Source organism: Colletes gigas, unplaced genomic scaffold (genome assembly GCF_013123115.1).
Source record: "Colletes gigas isolate AHSC1104 unplaced genomic scaffold, ASM1312311v1 Colletes_gigas_Sc00002, whole genome shotgun sequence".
Classification (NCBI taxonomy): domain Eukaryota; kingdom Metazoa; phylum Arthropoda; class Insecta; order Hymenoptera; family Colletidae; genus Colletes; species Colletes gigas.
The window spans coordinates 3,840,760-3,865,596 of NW_025106631.1; the positions used below are offsets into that span (position 1 = coordinate 3,840,760).

At 38.8% G+C, this 24,837-nt stretch overlaps 3 protein-coding genes across 6 annotated transcripts in view; 2 read left to right on the plus strand and 1 right to left on the minus strand.

Annotated features, from left to right (window-relative positions):
• LOC122399823 (maternal protein pumilio-like) overlaps positions 1–17,562 on the minus strand; it is a 140,307-nt gene extending 122,745 nt beyond the window's left edge. For 2 of the 3 annotated variants that reach the window (XM_043400828.1, XM_043400819.1), the window contains exons 1-4: positions 16,257–17,562; positions 15,253–15,474; positions 15,015–15,143; positions 14,687–14,809 (exon numbers count right to left, since the gene is read on the minus strand). In XM_043400828.1, coding sequence (XP_043256763.1) covers positions 14,687–14,809; positions 15,015–15,143; positions 15,253–15,474; positions 16,257–16,352 — 570 coding nt within the window. In that variant the 5' untranslated portion in view covers positions 16,353–17,562. Of the gene's footprint in view, positions 1–12,013; positions 13,001–14,686; positions 14,810–15,014; positions 15,144–15,252; positions 15,475–16,256 lie in introns of those variants that run through there. The other variant, XM_043400834.1, reaches the window with a different exon arrangement.
• Positions 17,563–18,006: 444 nt separating this feature from the next.
• On the plus strand, positions 18,007–21,514 carry LOC122399843 (alpha-(1,6)-fucosyltransferase). Its single transcript, XM_043400854.1, has 6 exons — positions 18,007–18,148; positions 18,523–18,809; positions 18,911–19,084; positions 19,169–19,387; positions 19,454–19,535; positions 19,613–21,514. Exons 2-6 carry the CDS (start codon positions 18,574–18,576, stop codon positions 20,672–20,674), a joined length of 1,773 nt encoding a protein of 590 aa, XP_043256789.1. The 5' UTR covers positions 18,007–18,148; positions 18,523–18,573; the 3' UTR covers positions 20,675–21,514.
• A 1,172-nt stretch (positions 21,515–22,686) lies between these two features.
• On the plus strand, positions 22,687–24,802 carry LOC122399862 (dnaJ homolog subfamily C member 4-like). Of its 2 annotated transcripts, XM_043400907.1 has the most exons (5): positions 22,687–23,127; positions 23,203–23,293; positions 23,468–23,633; positions 23,664–23,700; positions 23,778–24,802. In XM_043400907.1, the coding sequence occupies exons 1-5, from the start codon at positions 23,048–23,050 to the stop codon at positions 24,082–24,084; spliced, it is 681 nt and encodes a 226-aa protein (XP_043256842.1). In that variant the 5' UTR covers positions 22,687–23,047; the 3' UTR covers positions 24,085–24,802. The 2 variants fall into 2 exon arrangements, with proteins under 2 accessions (XP_043256842.1, XP_043256832.1); XM_043400897.1 differs by having other exon boundaries at positions 22,692–23,127; positions 23,468–23,700.
• Positions 24,803–24,837: the final 35 nt, after the last annotated feature.

Consider the following 24,837-nt stretch of genomic DNA (forward strand, 5'->3'; position numbering starts at 1 on the left):
CGTGCACGCGATATTTATATTTTATCGATCACACCGACGATATCACGTACAATAGCACGTGCGTCATGCACCGTGTAGGTGTGCAGCGTGCGTCTCGACGCTCGGCGCGTTTCAAACGGCCGCTGTTTATCACTCGCGGTGCACCAGTAAACGCGTTAATTATATCTTACGCTACAGCGCGACGTAAGCGGATATCCTTCGCGCGAATTTATTCTTATCGGTCGCGCGTGTGTTAAGTCATACCACGAAAATCCCGATTAACTCCGTATCCGTGTAGTATAAATACCCAACCGCGTAAACGAACATCTGTTTTTAACACTAGATTTACGGACATTGATCGCACATTCGCGTATATTTATTGATACCTTTCATATTGACAACTACCTTGCAATACGATTTTTCTTTTAACACTAGATTTACGGAAGTCAATTTGCCGGATGTCAGATTCCATATTTAAAATTGCAGAACGCCCAAATATTATTTTTTAACAACTTATGTTGAATTTGATTGATGCAATGGCATGAATACATATTCTGATTAAAAGAAAAATCGTATTTTAAGGTAATCGTCAACATGGAAGGTATCAATAAATTTAGTGTTAATTAGAATATGTATTCATTGCCATTGCATCGATCAAATTCAACATGACTTGTTAAAAAATAATATTTACGGGTTCTGCAATTTTAAATATGGAGTCAGACTCCGTCAAATTGACGGCTTCAAGTTAACCAAATTGGGAATAATGGTATCAAATTAGAGTTTTTTTTTTATGTCAAGTTCCGTAATTAGTCGCATCAGAAATTTTTATTTCAATATTTTAGTATTTAAATCGATTTCATTGATCGCTTTTCGCAGTAAAAAAAAGGTGATCGTAAATTTTCGCTAAGCATATTCCGTTCTTAATTATCGATTTGGCGAGCAGACATGCTCATTATCATCGAGTGCAAGGGTTAAACGTTTTACGCGTTCCGCGTGAGAAAAAAGAAAACGAAAAAAAAAGCCAGACAAGCTATCGTCTAACCGAGGCATTAGCCATGATTTATTCATTGGCAGAGAAAGCGAAATGCGTTGAGTGGTTTATCGAATAAGGGAAGAACGCGATCTCGACGCAAAAGTCCCGAAATTTGAAGTTTAAATCGAAATAATATTACAGCGTAAATTCCAGCCAAAAGGGCAACATCGATTATCCTTTAAAAATCGAAGAATTACGAAACGAACGAGGAACAGAAATAGAGTACCCATTGTTCGAACAATTTTAATCGGAAAAACTGCTTTGAAGATTAACTTCGCGTCGAGAAATCGGATTCGACGAGCTTTGGATAAAATTCGATGATAACCGAATGGAGGATCGAACAAGAAATTCGATGAAACGAAAATACGCAGCCTGGACGGTGCACGCGAATATTTCAGCGCGCGTGAATTCTGCAAACAACGAAGAGAAAAAAAAAAGGAACGTTCGCGCGAAAGCTCACGGCGATCGCGAAAGAAGAGAAGAGACGGGGGGGAAAAAAGCATATCTCAAGCGTCGATTCCAGCGAGACTCGTACGTCTTTTCACCTAGATCGACGTATCGGCGGATAAAAGGGAACATAACAAAAAAAATGGAAGAAAAAAAAAAAAATCGAACGAGTTACACGAGTCTAGAAACCGGTTAGAAATCCCACGGGAGAAAACACACACGGCAGAAAGAGCAACTCTGGCGATACGCGTGTCAAGTTGGAAAGCGAATCTTCGTTTGCATCATCTTACGGCACATTTTTTTTATTCGACTCGCATTTCGTGCCGTTCGAACGAGCCAGTTTTACTCTCTCCTCGGGAGTCGTTAAACATTGCCACTTGATGAAATATTTACGTGCTAAGAAAAAAGAAAAAAAAAATCAACAGAATCAACATTGTTAAAGTTCCTGGCCAAAGCTTAATTTTCTTTAATTTTGCTTAATATTTCGAGGTGTCCGAGCGTGCTATGCAACGCTTGCATTACGTTGCTAAATTCCCAAAGATCGCGTGACGACGTCGCGCGATACACGTCGGATTTACAGCGCCCTTCCCTCGATATACGCGAGGCTTATACACCAGGATGATGTGCGCGAACCAGCTGAGTACATATATCCCAACAAGTTTAACCCTTTCCCTGTTTAGTGCCTACATCGTACCAACCGGGCGAACTGTTTAGTCAACGCGACCGGGAGGGAGGGGGCTAAGATAAAGCGTTCGACCAATGATTTCCCAAAGTTGCAAGTCACGCCCCCAATCTTAAAATCGAGGGGCGTCACGGAGAAGCGCAAGAGAAAGAAATCTTCGATGAAAAATGTGGATAACACGGTAACAATATATCCCTCGATCCAGACCTAATATTTTTTTAAACCCAAATTGTAGCATGAATTTTATTGCGGAGTCTTCTTTCAGTCAAAAAGGGATTTATTGATTCATTTCTATTAATAGAAAGAATTTAACGACTATACGAGTATATCTGTCCTTTGTCGTTTCAAATCTACGCTGGAGGTACCTTTCAACAATTTTTAGAAATTTTAACACCGACTGCTACGTCACCCATATAGGGGATGTTTGGGGAAAAACTTAATGGAAGATTCTAGAGGCCAAAATAAGATTAGAATCAAGAATTTGTTGATTAAGACTTCGTGAAAAAGTTACTAAAAAAATTAAATTAAAAAATTTCAAATCATTCACGGAAAAATTATTTTCGATTGCGGTGGTCAATTACAATCATTTTTGGTGAATAGACATACCCTCAAATTCCTACGCGTTTTCGAGAAAAAAATTCGAGTAGGTGTGGAAATTTCTCGATAAAAAAAAAATTTCCAAATCGTTCTAAAAAAATTTTTTTTAGTTGTGGGGGTCAATTACAAACATTTTTTGTCATTACACATACACTTGAAGTCCTACCCAGTTTCGAGAAAAAAATTCGAGAAGGTATGCAATTTTTCGACAAAATTACATACTTTCAAATCGTTCTGGAAAAATTATTTTCGGTCGCGGGGGTCAATTACAATCATTTTTGGTGAATAGACATACCCTCGAAATCCTACGCAGTTTCGAGAAAAAAATTCCTTACCGAAACTATAATTTGGGGACAGAAATGTCATCCCGAAAATTTCATGCGAATCTTTGAAATATCATAACTTCTGGACGGATTGGAGGATTTCAATGTTGCCGTTTACCACCATGGTACTAGAAATATTAATTTGAAATAAATTTGAATGGAATTTGTAAATTTTAACAAGGTTACGAAAATAAGAAACGAGTTTTAGGTTATGTAGCTTACAATGGCGTGAAATCAAAATTTTAATCTTGCAGAATATAATAATGCTACCGATTCACCCTGTGCAACTACGCAGAATATCTTATAAATAGTATACCATTGATAGCGACAGAAATTCTAAGAATCGACGATGGAGAAAAGATCATACAAGATGCCCTAACTTCGCGAGACACCGGACCCAAACGTGTCGGTGATATCTCTTTAATTCGTAAGGAAAGGCGACTACGCATTTACGGTTCCGAAACGCACGAGGATGAGACGCAAAACGGAACGTGTAACGATGAACGAGGATACGTCTGAAGGTTTGGTAAGGTAAGGGTAAGGGTAAGGGTAAGGGTAAGGGTAAGGGTAAGGCTCGGTCAACCAGGGGCGATACGCCGTGAGTATCGACCGCGTCGCCGGCCGGCAGAGACGCTTTTGCACGTTAAGCACGACTACAGGGAGAAAGAGACGGGAAGAGGTCGAAATGCGAACCGAACAAGAGAACGTTCAACGCCGGCTTTCTCGTTCCTCGAACGAGAACCAAGAGGGGTCCGGGACTTGATTCCACGGACAAACTGATAGGAATATTCTTATGCGTCGTGCATACGTGTTTCAACGGCCGAGAAATGTCTAACCCGTTAACGCGAATAATAGACGACGGAAAGACCAACGCGAAACTCCTATTCGAAATTTCGCGAGGCCTCGAAACACGGAATGCTTGTTCTTTGCTCGTTTCGTGTCCAGTTGGGTCCAAGACGCAGCGTGTATTCATTTGAATACACACACGATTCCCATTTACTGCTGCTTGTACGTGGGCCGAGAACACTGCATTGATTTTACACGATATATCGTGAACAATTTTTATAAAAAAAAATCAAGATAAATAGTGAAGATATATAACAAAAAAAATTGGTATTAATATGATACTAAATAATGCTCTTATTCTACCATGTTCTTACATAATAAAATAGAAACATAGTCCTCGAGAAAGTAAAATTTTTCCTACAACCTTTCCTAAAACTACTTCCATCGACCGTAGGTAATGCCGTAAAAATTGTTGGAAGACGGATAGCCGGAAGCTATTTAACTTTCGTGGAATTTACAACTGGACCTGGGGGCAGAACAGGATCGTGACGTAGGGCATATGGCTGAATGGTCGGGGCACGCATCGACTTTCAGCTTCGCCAGTGATCAGGTGTCAGAGTTCTTCGAAACGATAAAGGATATCGAGGAACGTTTATCGATCAGACGCGCTGTTGCTTCGGTGAAAGAATCTTTGTCTCGAAAGCATCTGGTCGCGAAGGCGGGGAAGGCAAGGGGTTGCCTTTCGGTAACGGAACTGCGGCAGACAGCGCGGCGCATACCCCCCGAAACACGTCCCACCAACGTTTCCCAAACGACAGCAAAAATTCCTACCAGTTGCATAACAGCGAGCCGAGAACTAGACACGGATAAAATAATAATAATCCCCGGTGCATTGAATCCGTTCGTTAGGCGAGCGCGCGAACGGTAGCATTCCATCCCCCGTGAAACCGGTCAGCGAAAACTTTTGTGTGTTCAGCGAAGACAAAGCTGAAGGAGAAGAGAAAATTGAAGAAAAAAGTAAGGGCACGAGGAAAGAGACGGCGGGAAGAAGGGAAACGATGCGCGACGCTGTCGCCTCGCGTTCGATAGACGAGGACGATGTCGTTCCGTCCCTTCGAACCGGCTAGCCAGGCAAAAGCGCTTTTGCACGGTCGCGGCTACGGTCGAGAAGGACGAGCGGAGCCGGACAAACAGAGGTGCAACAATGACAGACTGAGGTTCGGCTAACGGGCGAAAGAAAGGGAGAAAAAACGAAACCAAGAATGAGACGAGACGACGAGGAGCAACGGCTGTCCTCTATAGCTCCCAGTACCCCTGAGCAGTGCCCTACCAGACACCCAGCGCCCTCCACCGCTCCGCCCGGCTTCCCCCGCCACTCGACGCGGCTGTCCCCACCGCGCGTTGCGCACCGAGCTCCCCACCCGTCCTGCACACCCACGAGGTTCCCCCACCGCTCGAGAGCGGCAGCGTGGACGTCGTCGTCGCTAAACTGCCACGGGGCCACCGACCCCTCCCCAGGCCCCTCGGCCGCGGGTCACGGCCACTGTCCTCGCAGAGAATCAGCGTCAGGCACGAGGGAGGCGAACCCTGCCTGTTGTTCTCTCTTCATCTCTCCCTCGACCGTCTCTACCCTTCCGTCTCCTAGACCCTGTTCGTACGTGTGCGTGCACATGCGCCTGCATCGGCTGAACGGGTGCGCAGTAGCCACGCATTACGGAACACCGCGCTAGGGGGGTGGTTCCTAGTTTGTTATTCGACTCCTTTTTCACGAGTTTAGACGAGATTAAGGCACGGATTCCGGGCCTCGACGAGAGTTACCAAAGAAGTGTTATAATCCAATTCGCAGATCGATGATGGCGATTACATTGCCTTTTGTTTTTAATTTCATTTGTTACCAATACCGAGATTCGTTGAAAAATGTTTCGTAAATATCATTTATCTTCGAGCATTCGAAACGCTTCCATATTTTTGGAGGAGAAATCTTAATTGGTGGCCATTGCTATAATTAACCCTTCACGGTTCTATGTCTAGACTGTCCGGACATGTCGAGACAGTGTTGGATAAAGGAATGACAATTTGCTTTCTTAAAACTATTTTTGAGGAGATTATTATATAAAAGACTTTGTTCTATCCGATTGTTATCGCTTTCAAGTATCGATGTACTATTCGATCAAGAAGTGATTCAGCAATCGTGACGAGTGAAACTTTTTACATTCAAAGAGCCTGTTCGATATTGCAGAAGAACGATATCAATTACCCGTAAAATTTACATACTTGCAATTATTTTTCGTTTCTGTTACGACGTAATAAAGCAAGCAGTTTTCTTCTTTCAATGCAATTATATACTCGTATCAATTCCTTCAGTTATTTTGCATATGAAAGTAATAATTAACAAGATACTTCAACTTCCTTGATAAAACATTCCTTTAAGTACTATTTCGCCTGTACTGTGCGTGTTCCATAACGGTAACAGCAAATAATTTCACCATTCGATTATCTAACCCTAATACATTTACACGCAGAACAACCTGAGAAATCAATTTCCATTCCCCCGGTGTTCGAGCATCAAAATGGCGGTTTCCAAAAGAGTCAAAGGTCCAGTCGCGTCAAATACCCTGTACCATGAGGTAACCCATTGTTTAGCAAATAAAATAAGCAAATAATTGCTGCAACCGGGAGACAAGATAGGCAAATCTTATCTTACGACACAGCTGACTCGGCCGTGGTCGTACGGAAAGACCTATGGAAATGAATTTCTCCTCGTTCGTGTAACACACTGCTGTTCCCCGATGACGATTCCGCGAGCGTAACCGATGCGATCAGGTTCAACGACACGCACGCGTCACGTCACGACAAGTCACGACGCGATACGTCACTTTATGACACAATCCGCGGAATACGACACGAGATGACCGACGACGCGATTCTGCATCGTGAATATCGTTCAAGTTCGTATTAAAATTAACAGAGACAAACGCGTCGCAATATTCCTTTTTTTTTTTAAACAACATAATCCTCCAGATCTCTTTTCCAATAAGCTATGGGATTGTAGAAAATACGTTTTTGAAAAATTTGTACCATGCAAAACTTTTAATACTTTTAGGTATACTTTAGGATTATGTTGACCATTCGCGTGGGAATGACGTGCGTGGGTTTTGAGTCATATTCTGGGAACTGTGTCGGAAATTATCGAGCGATACAAAAAAATGTTGCGAAATGATCTTTTCGCCTCCGATAAAACGAATCCGTGTTTAATTAATTAAAGTAATTGAATTACTGAAACTCGTTGTTTTCTTGCTAAATAACTAACATTAAACAAATTGTTAATTCCGGATAATGGCAAAATCTCGATTGATCTGCAGAGAAGCTACTAGCTTCGTTCGGCATACTGAGTTCCGCGAAATGAGAAACGATCGAGGAAAAAAAAATGTCTAGAATTTGTTGCTTTGATCGCAGGTCTCTCCTGCTATCGGTGCAACGTTGCACTATTATTCATTATTCTAAATAATAGGGGGAACCCAACTTGCCTCGAGTCCGGGACTCGAAACGGCGGCGAACTATCGATTATCGATGGCGCTTTGCATAAGTTCACTGACATATAACCCGATGTCAATAAACATTCTCGACGGTACGCGAATCGCTTTTTCGCGTGTTTCGATCCCGCTGGACGTTGAGAAAGGGATTATCCGTCCCTTCGATGTCCCTTTCTATAATGTTGCGGAACACCTCTTTCCAGGAGAGTGACGTCACTCGAGAAACCGGAAACTGGTTTCATTCTTCTTTTATCGCGAATAGAACACGATAACGTGGGCGCGTATAGTTTCTTAGCAGCCATGCAGTCGCCAGGCAACGTATCCCAACCATAACGCTGGCCGTGATTCAAAAACGAATATTTAGCCGGAGGGGTGTTTACTTCTTTTTTCGCGGTGAATTCTAACATTCGAAAAAGAAAATATTTTGGACGACGTCTCGATAAAACGTTCAATAATTCACGAAAAGATAACACGATCTCGAAGAGATTTATCGTTCTCGAAAAGAAAACATAACAGGGAAGAACGATTTTTCGAAATTTTTGATGGATATTCCGTGTCCTGATTTTTGAGCCGAACTGATGTGGTTTATTTTAATACTGTACATTTCAACCTATATAGAAGGCCCTCTTCAGGAGACAAGATTAATGTAACACGTGATTATAGTTATTAATAAATGTATACAAGGTGTTCGACCATCCCTGGGAAAAATTTTAATGGGAGATTCTAGGGACCAAAATAAGACGAAAATCAAGAATACCAATTTGTTGATTGAGGCTTCGTTAAAAAGTTATTAACGTTTAAAGTTCCGCATGAGGAATGCGTGCACGCGAGTCTGCACACTTTAACTTTAAACGTTAATAACTTTTTAACGAAGCCTCAATCAACAAATTAGTATTCTTGATTTTCGTCTTATTTTGGCCTCTAGAATCTCCCATTAAAATTTTTCCCATGGTTGATCGAACACTCTGTATATCGAATAACTTCTTAAATTTAGCTAATTAAAAATTGTACAAATGATGACATTAAAAAATTATTAATAAACGACTAACACCTTAAAACTCTAGTTTACAAAAATCAGTTTCGAATGCATGTATCATTCTTTGATTCTGCGTCAGTGGAACATAAATCATTAATTCTAGAAAATTGTTTACGCGTACATGTGCATGCTCTCTAGGTCATGTTACGTCTATAAAAATAATTCAGAGGCATTGATCTCTAATACCCTTTTCTCTCACCTTAATAGAATTAAAAATCTTTTAATGTTGCTGTTCGTAAAATTTTGTCGATTTATTTGCATCGAAAAATCGGTTAGGTTGATAATTGAAAAGGCGACACTGATCTTGTGTAACGATTATCGCGGAGAGGCTCGCCAACCGTAGGCGTAAACTGCATAACTACCCATAACCATCTGTTACCGTCGACTCGAGAAGAGAAAGTTTGTTGCAACGGGGTGACACTCGATATTTTTGTGCTGTAACGCAACATGTAATACTAAACACGACGCATCCAACGTTATCGTAAAGTCAAATCTCTGTATTAGCGTCGGTCTACCCCTTCGAAGAAGTTCTAACTCTAACTCTTCGAAAGTTTAACCAAACAATTATATAGAGAGTCCCAAAATACGGACCAACAAGATGGCCCATCATCGCCTCTTTAATATTATTATTACATATAATATATAAATAAAAATTTTAATGGGAGATTCTAGAGGCCAAAATAAGACAAAAAGCAAGAATACTAATTTATCGATTGAGGCTTCGTTAAAAAGTTATTAACGTTTAAAGTTAAAGTGTGCAGACAATCGCGCGCACGCAGCTGTTCGTAGATTGCCGCTCTACAAGCGGGACTTTAAACGTTAATAACTTTTTAACGAAGCCTCCATCAACAAATTGCTATTCTTGATTTTCGTCTTATTTTGGCCCCAAGAATCTCCCATTAAAATTTTTCCCAGGGTTGACCTAACACCCTGTATATACAAGCTAACCTAATGGCAAACAATAGATAAAATATGAAAGGTAAAGATACGAGGTAAACAATATGGAGACGTTAAAGTATATTATTTTTACGAGACACTTTGTGCGTGCGCGAATCCTGAAAGACAGCACCGAGAATGACAAGGCTAATTGAAAACCATTTTGTGGCAAGTAAGGTCAACCCTGAACCTCGGAGTGACTAGAAAAGGAGATAGAGTGACTCACGCGAATCGATATCCCTCCAGGCACTATTTGCCGTTTATATTGGCGCAAGAATAACGCAGTACGGTGTATCTGGCTCGCGAATGAATATATTTGTTTTTTACTATTCCGTCAAAGGTGGAATGATCGACTATTCCAAGCGACGGTCGTTCGAACCTCTACCAAAAAGTAAAACAAACAAATAACAAAAAAATCAAAACTTATATAATTATACGCTGTTATTAACCTAATCTTGAAAACAGTATAAAAATAAAATGGTCGATAAGAAATGGCAAAAACAATTGGGTTAGGTCTGGGTTAGGTTAGAAACGTCCCCTCCACCAAAAAGTAAAACAAACAAGTAACAATAAAAATAGAAACTTATATAACTATACGCTGTTATTAACCCAATCTTGAGAACAGTAAAAAAATAAAATGGTTGATAAGAAATGGCAAAAACAATTGGGTTAGGTTAGGAATAGTCTATTGCTTTTGCGAAATAAAACTACGGAAAATGTTGCAACTACAGCATCGAATCTGATCATGTTTGTTTACGAAAAACCGAAGCGACAAAACTAACACGATGTCAGATGCGCTACGCTAAATATAGTGGCAAACTTCCATTGAGTTTTTTAGCACACGCATCGTTCACGTGTGTCACGGTTACCCATAGGGAACCCTGACAGTGTTTCAATCGATTAGGCGTGCCCGAAGGGGGAACCACGAGCAAGGGGGAAACGTATGCGAAACACAAAGCCGTATAAATTTAAATGGCACCGGCCCAAACACGAAGCACCTTCCCTTCGAAACGAAACGAAAATTCGAAACGTACGATTTACGATCGAAATCACGTGGCAAAAGGACCGATTGATAATTAGGAACAAATATAAAAACGAAGAAACGATTCCCCGATGATAACGAACACGTAATATCGTTTTATTCACTCGCAGCGGAAAGCGTTCTAAGTTCGTGCGAAAGTACATTAACCTAAACAACGCGAACGTTCTCTCGTACCTCCGCGCTTTGCTTGCGCACGTGCGAAAACGAGACAGACAGTCTACGAGAAAGAAAGAGAGGGTAAGAGGAGAGAGAACTCCGGTTGTTTCACCGGACAGAAATTCGAGGACGTAAACAATACATCCGTAGAAACGCTGGGGGATGCAGAGCTTTGCAAAGATTCAAGCCAGGACTAAAAAATACATATTTTTTTTCTATGGTCGAACGCAGCGACGCATTTGCATAGTCAACAAGAACTTAACACCCATGGGACTGAGATGTTCGGTGGCGCACCCTGGGAGAAAAAGGGTTGCAACAGCTCCCTTGCACCTACTACGCTGTAAATATTAATTTCTTAACCATTGCAATTTTTATATATCGTTTCTATGTATATAGAAATGTAAGTTAATATCTACTAGAAATATCGTTAATAATAACGATAAGGCGGGCCGTGATTCGGAACATTTCGATTAAAACACACGTGGCGCGAAAGTCGACCATCCTTTCATCGTTAACGTGCAAGGCAACAGTAGTAACTTCGTTGTTATGTTACAAGGTTAACCGAGTTCGAAGACCTGATTGGCTGAATAACTATCAGTGACACCTCCGTGCGACCGCATTCGCACAAATATTCTACTCACGACTCTGACAGCTATTCTACAACGCGTTTAATGAGAATTTATGAAAGCAAAACACACACAGTAAAGTGTATTTATAAAACAAAACAAACATAAGGGGGAAAAAACCATTGTTGAAATAATTAGAAATTTCCCTGGTAATTGCATGTGATTTATCTCGACTGTCAACTTGTCATTCTTTATTAAAATAACGATTAAATCGTTCGGTTCGGACAAATCGACTATTCATAGATATTTAATAATACAGAAAGGCTGCAATTTGACGGCAAACGGATAAGTTTACTCATTGCGAAGGGCAAACATTACCTTCGATACGAGAACGTCCCAAGTTCGACAAATGACAAAGATAAGACATCTTGACAGATTGCATGGCATATCGTATTCGTATCTCGAAAGGTTTTATTGCATTTACATATGCCGAAAATGAAAGCATTCTCGTTGCTATTGCTCACAAAAGATACAGAACCGAAAACAAACACAAAACGAAAGTATACTCTCGTAAATATAATGCGTCACTTCCCACGTATACGATCACCAGCAGAAGGGTTAGGTATACCGCCAAAAATTTTACTAATGAGTCGACCGCTCTTTTCGCGAGAAAAGGAGACAGACAGAATGTTATTCCGTACGTCTCTAACGTCAACGATCTCGACGAGCGTCAAGCCCCTCGCGGACTTCGTAAACATGGAGGTTTCAGTTGTGGGTTAAAAAAATGATCGAAACATAACCTACAAAAGTCGCAATTCTCGACGACCAGTGTCAAGACGCGGGCGAAAGTTGAAAAGAAAAACAGTATCAATAAACAAACTGATAGAAAATAAATACCATGTCGGCCCCCAAATCCTTCATGTCGCAGTAAAGGAAAAGATCCCCCGGTGGTTTCATCCAGTCGCCTGTGCTCGTGCCCGCTCCCTGGCCGTACCCTACACCGAAACTCTCCACCGTCTCCAAGGTACCCTCGGCACGGCGCGTCACCTCCGAGAGATTCACCGTTAACCCCGTGGTACACCGACAACGCGAACGAGAAATTCAACACACACTCTTTTGCACGCACTATCCGGTGGACGAGGCTATCTTGGAGGCGATTCGTAGGTTCCCGACGACGCGTTGCAGGGAAAGAAGAAGGCAGCGATCGTACGTGAACCGCGGCGTCAGGGCGCAGACACCGATTCAGCCGGCACTGAATATAATACACACCACTCCCGGTTGTTTTCACGTTCGTTTTTCCTCTCTGAACACGGAGGATGGACAGACGGATCTCTCGCGAACAGAGCACACCACACCGCCGCTGAACAATACGAATCGCGGCACTACGGACGACAGTGCGAGAGAGAGAGAAAGAAAAGCGTTCGGCCGCCTGTCAAACAGTTCGACACCTCCGTGTGCCTCGATGCTGCCACCGCTACCTATGCTCCTCTCTTCTTCCTCGTCCTCCTCCACCGCCGCCGCCGCCGCCGCCGCTGCTGAAGCTGCTGAAGCTGCTGCTGCTGCCGCCGCCACCTCCTTTCTCCTCTCGCGCACTTTGCACACTCACTCCGCGAATACGCGTTTATTTACAGGGGGGAGCGAGTCGATTACCGCGTTCTTGATTCTAGATTCACGTCCGTCTTGGCATATCGCGGGACGCGTCGTTATCGGCCGTTAAAATAACGCTTAGCGTCGTCACGGTGTTCTTTACTTGTCTCGGCTCCTCAATTTTTCGTTAACCGGCCTCTCTCTTCGACAGAGACTGCCCTCCTAACCGAAACAAAGAACGACGCTCGAACGGTGCGCCCTCTATCGAGGACTCTACCAATCACTATTCGCTTCGCGAACACCGTCGACCAATCGGCGTTCCCCTAGTTTCTACTTTCTGCGTTTCTACGACCTCTCACGGCGACCGGATGAAAATTTGATCGCGCTTGAATGTACCTGGTCACTTTCGACGAAACGTTTTCTTTTTTCTTTCTTTTTTTTTTTTAATTTCGACCAAATCGATATCTTGTTCGACTCAAAATGATGATACCACGAAACGAAGGATTGAAATGCTATTTCTTATTTTAATTTCAGAGAAAATAAGTCCTTTGGCTGCGAACGCCGTTTATCATACAATTATTTTACTCTTGCTTTTATCTTCGATTGACATTTTTTTTTGCATCTACAATGTTACATGCAGCAGTCGCTTTTTAACCGATGAGCACCGTAGTCAAAGGGTTAATAACACAAAGGGCAATCCTGAACCAATATAACGTGCAACGTAACGCTATTTGAACTTCTGTAAATCTCGTTACATTATTACGACGATGAAAAGTTAATATTTATACTTTATGTGTACCTTCAGCTATCTCGCCCATAAAATTCCTCGAATTGATTAAAAGCATAGAATAGAACATATCTAAGAAAATAGCAAGGATAAGTGTATACTTTTCCTTCTAACGTGCAAATTTTTATTTCGAACTCCTTCCAAAGCGGCGAAGGTCGCCTGCTTAAGACACGCTAGAAACGTTTGTAATTTGCTATACCGCCAAATTTCGACCCTGACACGATTTGCACGTGGGACCAACACATCGACTGAACTTTCTAACTGTCCGATTGTTAGTCATTGCCGTCAGTGTCAATGACATATCCTAATTAGACACAGAATCTTCGAACAAGAATTAACGTAACAAATCGAAACACAAACGAATTATTATTATCGAAAGATGAAAACAATTTTACACGAAGATACGAATCAGTAAGAAGCCTAATAATAAAAAAACGAAATATTTCTTAATAATGCTAATGATGCATGCAAAAGGAAAAAACATCGATCATATAGATTCTTGTTTATCAGACTTTAAAAATATTAGGTTATGAAATACTTTTGTTCGTACGTTGATACGTACATTAAAGTATTAAAATAAGGATAAAATTCTTTTCCGCGTATAGCTCAGATTGAAGCTTACTCTTTTATAAAGTCCAACTTCAATCAAATCTATTAACCTCGCTTATTCGACGTAGGCGTACTTAGACACGATTGGTGTTACAAGTTCTAAAAGCGATCTCTCGTAAATATTAAAAGCGTTTGATTTACGTTAATATCTTAACGAAACGATTGGCGTTTCGATGTTAGTCATGAAAGCTCGAAAATCGTTAATACGGAAGACTTATTGTTAATTTTTAAATTGGAGTGAGAATACATCGCGGAGTGATTCTTCTCATATCGAATTACAAAATATGGTAGACATAACATTCGGCTATACATTTCTCTTTTGATATGTAGCGATATAAATAAATACCAGATATATTTAAAATATTGAAGCTGGATAAATCTCTACTCATGGAAGAAACAATAAAGTATCTGCTTATAAACTTTTCTTAGATGTACAAAAATCAATTCCATTTACCTAGTAAATTATACTTGATCTATTATTTGATCTCGTTGTTTCAAAAGGTATAAAAAGATAACACTATATATCAATAGATATTTGATTTATGTCACGGAATATTTCTGATATAACGAGTAATAACAGTGCTTACCTGTCCATTTCTAAACTGCTGTTGCTGTTGTTGCTGCTGTTGATGATGAAAGAGAGCAACTTGTTGCTGTGCTGTCATCTGGTTGTTGAGATAAACTAAATGTTCCGCTCCAGGTGCACCACTCTACATAAATACAATAAAATGCGACTGTTAATACTAAAGTATTTTAACGGATGAAAATTATTTGAATGTTTGATTCAGACAAATTACTTTTAATTGATAAATTAAAAATATGTATTTCTGTCGCAATAATTATACAGGAATAAACTTAATTTGTTGCTAATTTTCATATTAATGGTAATATACATTCATAACATATATTACTCACTTTAAGTTGCATGGGATGTATCTCGTAAGGTAGATGGACATTGTTCATAGTTTGCAGTCCTAATTGTTGCGGTTGATTCTGTTGTGGTACACTCAGTTTAGTAATGGGATATTTCCATTTTTCTGGATTCTATAAGTTATAACAATAAATCGTTATCATTAAACTATCTATATATATAATTTTTCATTCTTCAAAATGGGCTTGACGCACTACGATTCCTATTTCTTAACATACTTACATTATCAATAATTGCATCATCCGCAAGTGCCCAAGCTCGTGGGGCTTGTTTTGTTTGAAAACTTGAAGACTGTGCATTAAATTCCGGTTCTGTGGGTCGTTGAAACACGTAACCCACCATTGCGTCATCTTGTGTTCTGCTTACACCTATTTGATGTGTTTGGCCAGGTTGTATACGCATACTATCACCACCAGCCATTACTTGTCCGCATTGCTCTGCATCCTATTGATAACAAACAAAAGAGATTGTTACGTTACATTGTACGTCACGCAAGTAATTTTGATGTACGAAGTCATGGATAAACTTAAATCAATGCATTATAACCGACTATAGAAAATTGCAAATTAAGATACAATATCAAAATACATGGATTTAATAAACGTACTTTTCGTGATAACATGATAGCATTTTCACGATTATGACATTAATAAACACACTCTAAATTGTGACACAATTACTTGATTCATCACAAATATACACATTATTGTTTTATTTATTCTTTATACAAATATACAAAATTAATTTTTTACAGCAAGGATATATATATATATATAATCCATTGCTTTGGAGGACTACAAAGAGACCATTAATATACACACCATTACCCTTATTTCACTGCAATAAGCAGTTTAATGAATGCAACCAAAACATCTTCATTTCTATACAATACTCTGCCATGATGGATCAAACAAAGCACAAGCATATGCAATACCCATGCATATGCACAATAGAAAAACTCTTTTCCCATGTTTCAGCAACAGAATAGAACTCCTCTACATTGACCGCCGTTATATTAAACGAAACGAATTACAATACAACGGAACAACGATACGATAAATTTCTAAATTGACGTTCCGTAAAACAATAATCTTCCTGTCTCCGAGACACGTGAGATAGGTTATGATATATAAATCGGACGTAAAATCGTCGCGGTGATAATAAATTTCCGTCGGACGTGTATCGATCTGGGGAGAAAAATAAAAAATATCGAAATAGGTGCATACCGCGGGTATATGTCCATTTGCAGAAGGATGGTGTAACTGCACAGAAGGTGCCGGTTCACCCGCAGCACCAGCGCTACTCGCACCGAGCCACTTCATCGTTCTGTCAATCTGTACCGCTGCCACGGGCACGATGATCGACGATCCGACAGATAAGAAGAACCCTCGCTGTGAAGGTTAGCTCTCTCAGAACCGGCGTCCGGAGCCAAAGGTAGAATCACCCCGCTACGTCTGTACCGCGGGCATGTTCCGAACGTGTGGCTCTTAACAGTGTGGCATCTCCGTTGTTTCCACGACGACGATGCTGACGACGATGACGACGGCAACGGGGATAATCACCACAGAGAAACGTATTTATCGCGAAGCCGCGACCAAGAACGCCAGACAGAGTACAGCAATGGCAGCTGGCCGCGAGCGGTGCTGCCGGATTTTTGACAACACTGCCGGACGACACGAAAAACGAAACGGGAACACAAAGAGAATCGTTGAACGAATGTAACTCGCTCTACTCTGCTCGGCTTCTCGGGTTTTACCAATCGACACAACTGCTCCGGCGACGAACCAACGAAACTGGGGGGATGTCGATGGAAAAAAAAGTGAAACATACAAAAAACGACAACTGCTTGTTCATCGACGGGCAACGGAAGGGAATTAGGGGTAGGAAAACAAAGAGGGGAAGAAACCGAAAGATCCGCAAAATTCAGATTCGTTCGGCCGTTGGTGTACCGATCGTTTGCAAATCCGTTTCGCGAAACGACAGCGGGTAACAATTAATGGTGGGTACTCTTTCGACTCACGGTACAAGTTTTACCTCGCCGCGATGACTACAGCGCGACCAGTTGTACAATATATAGTCCGTTCGATTCGTAATTATTCGTACTCCTCGCGGTTACTATGAACGCCTCGGTTTTTCACACACTCATCTTGTTAAACTAAAGCTTAAAATACACTATTCACAGGTATGTACAACGAAGTACAGGCACACAATGTGCGTCCACCGGCATACGCGTGTTTCGCGCGCAAGGATGCTGCGCGATTTTCGGAAGGGGTCTAGGGGATGGGGAGAGAGGCGGGCAAAGAAAGAACCAACCCGCGTTTAGAAATACCGCGACACAATGCAGAACCAATACGTTATTTCTGTCAATTTCATGCTTGTCCTGTTTACGATTTCTTGCTTTAATATCTACGTTTACCACGATAACCAATCCATCGACAGCACTGTTAAAACGTTTGAACAAAAATTCGTAGACTTTGCCCGGCGTTAATCGTCCGTTCAGAATTCGCACTACGCCGTGCACGGTGTGTCACGATTCTAGGTTATACGACAGAATAGCGCACGAAACGAATAGATAGTGATGTTGCATGCTAAAATCAAACGTACCATTTTTACCGCCATCTAATATAAAAGCTACGTTCTAAAATTAGTTATTCGTATTCATAACGTTTTATGTATTATTAACCGCTCTGTAAATATTAATAAAACCGTTTACTTTACAAAATATTTTACACCGAAAAGCTTAATAATGCTACTAGGGTGCCTCGTATGCGTTACAATATTATACACGTGCTCATAACTAGTTACTGTTTGGATTCTTCGAGCAACCGAACAATTTTATTTGTAATGATCGCGCTCTATCGTTGCAAGCAAGTGTAGCTATTGGTTAAAATTATCGTAACTGTCCAGTGCGGACCCTTCATAATGCGTACGTAAGAATTGTGATTTACACTAGCAGCACCCGCCACATGAGGAAATGTTTAATGACTGTAGCTGCATATGAAAAAGATCAAATTGTCAATTTAATATAAAAGGTCTCGTTCCTATGACCGCGTTAGATGATCACAAATGTTTCTTATCGCGCGTTTAAAAGATTCTAATCGAGGTGTTGAAGTACTTGGTAAGATTATTTTCTGCCCATCTCCACGATATTACGTTATTATTTGTATATCGAAGCATTTATGTCAGTGAAATTTTTGACAACTACTGATACTTGACCCTTTTTTCTGTTGTTATTACTTTCCTTCGATACGTTTAATAGGAAGTTAGTCATTTCGTTTCTTTAACTTTGTATTATTTTACATTATTTTCTGCATGTCTATTTTATCGATAAAGTACTTTTTATCGAGAATAATTCCCATTCTTACTGTAAAACTGTTTTCACATCATATATCGATAAACTGCTTAATGAGAAAAATAAATAATGAATATTGTAACATAATACAATTTTTTTGTAATAGTATTTAGATAATTGTAATAATAATGTACTTATAGATGTCGTAATGCTACACATTAAATACAACAATCCTACTATCATTATATAAAATGGCAACATTTTGGTCAGGAAGGCCTGGTTGGTTAGGAAAAGTAGGAATAGCATTGCTGGCTACATGGCTTTTGGTACTAATTATATCAGTATCGCATATTTTTAAGACTAATAGCTTAATGTCTGATAACGAAAGTCATACGAATAAAGAGAATGCTCAACGTTTGGCCAAAATGGTAAACGACTTTGAAATTCTTAGAAGACAAAACGAGGGATTAAAAAACATAGTCAGAGGGTAAGTCTATGGGAGATATTATAAAAGCGAACAAATATATCTGAAGTTTAAAAGAAAGAGCCTGGTGATCTTTTCGTTGTACAGGATAACATAATTTCCAGAGAAAGGTCTAAATCCATTCAAGGAGATCATTTAGGTTCTATACACGAGAAGCTTGACAAGGCTTCGCTTTACGACGACTTGTTGGATCGACAAGATAAAGTAAAACACGGTGTACCTTCTTCGGAATACGAAGAATTACGACGAAGGATAAGAAATAACGTACAAGAAACCTGGTAAGTGTAATATCTAAAACATAGATTACTCGTCTATTTCAAACAATAGGAATATTATATACAGTACTTTAATTTTTGAGATAGGTATTATGTTAGCGCGGAACTAAATAAACTTAAGAAATCTTTTGATAAATTGAGCCACGAGCAGAAAGAAAAAAAAATACAAGATATGTTAGAGAATGTCTGGGATCATAAAAGATCTCTCACAACAGACATTGACAAATTAATAAAAGCAGATGGCTACAACGAATGGCGTAAAAAGGAGTCAAAAGATTTGTCTGACCTTGTGCAAAGAAGATTTAGGTAATGGTAGTCTCCTGTGTCGTTATCAACTTATAAAACCAATACACTAATATCTATTCTTTTAAGGTCTTTACAAAATCCTAGCGATTGCAGTAAAGCAAGAAAGTTAGTGTGCAGTTTAAACAAAGGTTGCGGATTTGGATGTCAGGTAAATAAATATGTTCGTCTTACGTAAAATAAAAAATTTATATGAAAAATTGAAATTAAAAATTTCATATATTTCAGATCCATCACATCACGTATTGTTTCTTGGTTGCTTATGGCACAGAACGGACATTAATAATTAAATCTAAAGGTTGGAGGTATCATAAGGATGGCTGGGAATCTGTTTTTAAGCCGCTCAGTGATACATGCCTATCTACGACTGGAGTATCTCATGCTAATTGGCCCGGTGACTCTTCCCAGCAAGTAATTTCCTTGCCGATTGTGGATAATGTTTCTCCAAAACCAAGGTTTCAACCGCCAAGTGTACCCGCGGATCTAGTTCCCAGATTAGAGAAACTCCATGGGCATCCGTTAGTATGGTGGGTGGGCCAAGTTCTAAAATATCTAATGCGACCTCAAGAACACGTGAAAAAAACACTAGAGTATGCAAAGGAAAGACTCGGTTTTAAAAAGCCTATTGTTGGAATACATGTACGAAGAACGGATAAAGTTGGGACTGAAGCTGCTTATCATGACATAGATGAATATATGGTAAAAGTTGAACAGTATTTTAATGAACTTGAAACACAACCGGAGGTAAAAAGGGTATTTTTGGCCAGTGATGATCCGAAAGTAATTACAACAGCGAGGAATCGTTATCCGAACTATGATATAATAGGAGATCCAGAAATAGCTGAAACGGCATCGGTCGCAAAAAGATATTCCGATTCTTCCTTACAAGGAATAATTATAGACATACATCTGTTGTCCGAATGTGATTATTTAGTATGTACATTTAGTTCCCAAGTATGCCGTGTGGCGTACGAGTTAATGCAAACATATTATCCGGACGCTTATAATCGATTTACATCGCTGGATGATATTTACTATTACGGTGGTCAAAATCCACATCCCCATCAGGCTATTTTGGATCATAAGCCAAGGAAAATTGGTGAAATAGAGCTAAAAGTCGGAGATTTGATCGAAGTTCTTGGAAATCATTGGGACGGTTACTCTAAAGGTTACAACACACGAACTAGCATGACGGGCTTATTTCCTAGTTTTAAAGTAAAGAATCCCGTGGACGCTGTAGACTTCCCGAAATATTCAAACGTTCCGTTATATGAAAACAAAAACGAGTAGACACATTCTGAATGTGTAGTGATCCTGAAAATATTCAGATTGCTTGCAAAATAATATAACTTGCCTTCGTATTTAAATTGTTAAAAGCAGTAAATGAAATCATGAATATGTATATATTTTACTACTAGCAAGTAACAAGTTTTATTTCCACAAACTGACACTATCACGAGTTGTGAGACAAAGAAGTAAGTTATGCTATTTTTTAAGCAAATATACATGTTGAATTTTAAGAAGACTGTATATAAATAGTTGCAAACGAAAATTATAGAAAGTTCTGAATAAATTTACGATCTTCTTAAAAATTGAACTATAAATGAAGATTAGAAATTTTTAAATTAGAGACGTATAGAGATATAGTTGAAGTTTTAATTATTGTTTTAACTAGTACGTTTAAAAGTATGAAACAAATTAAACATTTTAATTGATATACAACATAGACAAAGGTTATTTGTGCCAATGCCATTTCATTCTCAAAGCGTTATGTACAATGGCAACGCCGCTGTTTACATAATAACAAAACATTTGATAATGTCAATTTTTGTAAGTTGAAATTACAAATTTTACATCACTAGTTAATCTCACATCTCATGATAAAAAAATTCTATGTTATAATTAATTGTCATAGCGTACAATTTGTACATAAGATATGCAATATGAAATCAATGTACATTACAATTTTTTTATGATACTAGAGCTTATACAATACGCATAACAAATAATGCATAAATGACGTATGCCAAGCATAATATGCATAGACATCGAGCTGGGCTTGAGGCCTATCTTATACATTTAAGGATGTTTCCTGTATACATATTGTAATATATTTTATACTATACACCAAACGCAAATGAGAATTGTTACTATATTATAAAATCTGAATTTGGTTTTTAATAAATATTTAATTCACCAAACGAACCGTTTTTTAATGTCGATCCCTACGAAGTATTTTAATGATTTGAAAATATATATCGAACAAGTACAACGAAATAATAGGTTACTTGTACTGTACTCCGCTGACTCGAAGTCTCGTGGCAGGAATGCGAGAAAAGTAGAAGAGATACACGTATTCCCACGTACGCATTGAACTCTGGTTCGCTATTCGTCGCGGCAGTTACACGCGCATGCGCACTGCCTGAGAGCGAGGGAGCGAGATAGATAAATGCGCGGTCTGATTCCTCTTGCCCCTGCGCAGTCCCGCGGGACATCAAGTCAGCGGAGCACAGTACTATCCAGAGATGACTTGTTGGCTAGGCACCAACAAACTAAACGGGGCAAGGGCAAGGAGAGAAGGTCTACTCGCCGCCTTATTCCCACCATAGAGGCCCGCTCTGACGTCACGCTACATAGTGGCAGTCACAGTAGTATTCATGGCTAATATTTTGAGCGTACAATCTTGTCCTATCCTACTCTGTTCCTATACGTTTCGTTTCGCATCCTTTGTCACGCGATGGAATTGCAGTTGTGAGCGACTCAGCCAATAATGACAATGCGTGTGAAAGCAGGCATTAAGCTACGGCCAATCGGCGTGCCTAGCCATCAAGTCATCGCTGTATAGTACTTGTCCATAAGCAAAAATGTACAAACTTAATCCATTGTTTACTAAACTCAAAAGAAATGGAAAACATAAATATAATACGTATGGTCAAATAATATTATATTGAATAATGAAAATGTGTCCAGAGAACAGCTTCGAAAATTCGAGAAAGAAGGCAAACGTGAGCCATTCCTTTTCGCTCTCGAAACAGCCGAAATCTGACTTTCGTTGACCAGCGTATCATTTCGAGCCTCGATTGTCTAGACATTTTGGTATACCAGTTCGTGTATCACGAAGTCCCATTGAATGATAGATCTATTCTGCACCTCATTTACGGTGTAATAGGTATACGTAGGCCGGAAAATAAAAATGCCTGGGCAGTTAAGACTCAAAATCGTATGCTTCTGTATATGAATTTGTTTCGAAAGCCAGAAAGAAAGGTTCATATTCGCCTTCTCTCTCGAATGCCCGAAGTGCCGGAACTTACGTACTCGTAGCTGTGTTCTAGTCGAATATACAAGCATGAAATGTAGCAAGCGTCGTGTAACAGAAGTACGACTTGAAATGAGTTGAATATAAACCATAATTTTCACCACCCCTTACTCGTTAACTTCCTTATTTTGTTTCGCATTTATGACGACTATTGTACAAAAATTTACGTAAAATATATGATGATCATTCTCACACGAATGTGACATGTTCACAAAGTATACAATTCTGAATTTTCATCAGTTGACTAACGTTTCAAAGTAGTTATAACATATATGTAATATTTTGATGTTTGTATTCTATTAGTTATATTTTGAAGAATTTATGAATACGCAAAGAATTTTGAACAAATGGCACATATATTTCGCGCTTATAAATTCAAAATACCTGTGATAATTCGTAATTATGGAAATTACAGTTCTTCTCGAAGGTTAGAATTGTAGAAAGTACCACGTATTTTACCGAATGTACGAATAACCTTTAAATGTTTTCTGTTTCTTTAAAGACCTAAATATAGTCATTATGAAATATTACGTGTCTCTCCGAATGCAACGCAAAAAGAAATAAAGGATGCTTATATTAAATTATCGAAAGAAGTGAGTCATTTTGTTTAACAGCTTCAGTGCATCACAACACTATTTCGAAAGACGTTATAAAAAAATCTCAAACATTTGCTTATTATTTTTTTTTTCAGATTATTCGAACGATGAAATTATTAAATATTTATGGAAAAAAGTTTTGTACTTATGTTATTTTTTACTTACAATTAGATGCACCCTGATGCTGGCAATAAAGGAAGTCATGACGATTTTGTAAAGGTTAACGAAGCTTATACAACTTTGAGTAAAAAGGACAAAAGACAGGAATATGATAAGAGCTTACATTACAATGATATAGTTTACGACGAAAACCCTTTTCGTCGAAACAATTATCAAAATCATTCTTATCAAAACTATTCTTATAAAAACTATTCTTATCAAAACAGAACTTACGAATTTAGAAGGTATGTTATAAGTGTACTTGTTTTATGACCATTATTTATGTTAAATATCTGTAAATGTATAAATAATTGGTGTATAGAGCTAATGTGCAATGGGAACGAAGAAAAGCAACTAGTCGACGTCAGAGCGAAGAACAATCTAAACGAATGATGAGAAAAGTCTTTACAATTATTGTATTCATCATGTTCATCGAAGGATTTTTGAGTTTCGTGATATCAAAACACGACTCACCGTATAACAGACGCTCTGTGACAGAAAGGGACATAAAGGATGAGCTTGAGTATATCAAGCTTAAGGAAGAAACGAAAGATAAAACATTGACAGAACAAATGGATCATCTTCGCGAGCTACAAGAAAAATATAACTTAGATCCTTACGCTAAATAATGTGTAATAATATATTAGTAAATTAATAGTTATTTTAAATGAATTTCGTTTGTAACATACATTGATTTTAAAGTGTTCAGATCTCAAAACATATATTATGAGGTTTGCATCTTGTATAGCTTGTTTTGATCGTTAAATATACTGTATATAATTGTACAATTTGAAAATGTCTTTTTAAATGTGTGATAAAATAAATTACTTTTATAAATTGCGCCCATTATTAATTAATAATTTATTATAGTTGGACATATAACAAATTTAAGAAAAGATTGATTTGTGTTCCCGGAATGTAAGTATTAGAGTGTAATTTATTTTCAATGGGAGAAAACAAATTTGTGGTAGAGCTTATCGGAGAAAAGTATATTGCTTTGTGTTATATAAACATTGTAATTTTTAAACATTATCAGGAATTATAATGTGCCTATACTAATTTATAAAAACATAAATTACTATATCTAAAATATGGACTACACAGACGTTCATTTATAATTACATTTGACAAATCATGAAAATATTAGGAATTATATGAATTTCAATCAAATTTTTTCCTTACATGTAAGTCTATTACGATAGAAAAAGAAAAAAAATTGTAGCAATGTGATATCCGGTTTTTAAAGTTCGTTTCGTTAAATGTACACATTTATGCACGCAACAATAAAATAATTACCGCGATAGTACGTTAATTCGTATAAAAGTAATAAATAAATTAAATCTTTAATAGAGAAAAATGATCAACACTTTTGAATTGCCGCC

Bases quoted from the DNA above. Each gene is read 5' to 3' on its own strand.
- LOC122399862 (XM_043400897.1), top strand. From the start codon at position 23,048: ATGGCACATATATTTCGCGCTTATAAATTCAAAATACCTGTGATAATT. The intron at 23,128-23,202 runs GTTAGAATTGTA...GTTTCTTTAAAG, and splicing joins AATTACAGTTCTTCTCGAAG to ACCTAAATATAGTCATTATG. The intron at 23,294-23,467 runs GTGAGTCATTTT...ACTTACAATTAG, and splicing joins ATATTAAATTATCGAAAGAA to ATGCACCCTGATGCTGGCAA.
- LOC122399843 (XM_043400854.1), top strand. From the start codon at position 18,574: ATGGCAACATTTTGGTCAGGAAGGCCTGGTTGGTTAGGAAAAGTAGGA. The intron at 18,810-18,910 runs GTAAGTCTATGG...CATAATTTCCAG, and splicing joins TTAAAAAACATAGTCAGAGG to AGAAAGGTCTAAATCCATTC. The intron at 19,388-19,453 runs GTAATGGTAGTC...TATTCTTTTAAG, and splicing joins CTTGTGCAAAGAAGATTTAG to GTCTTTACAAAATCCTAGCG.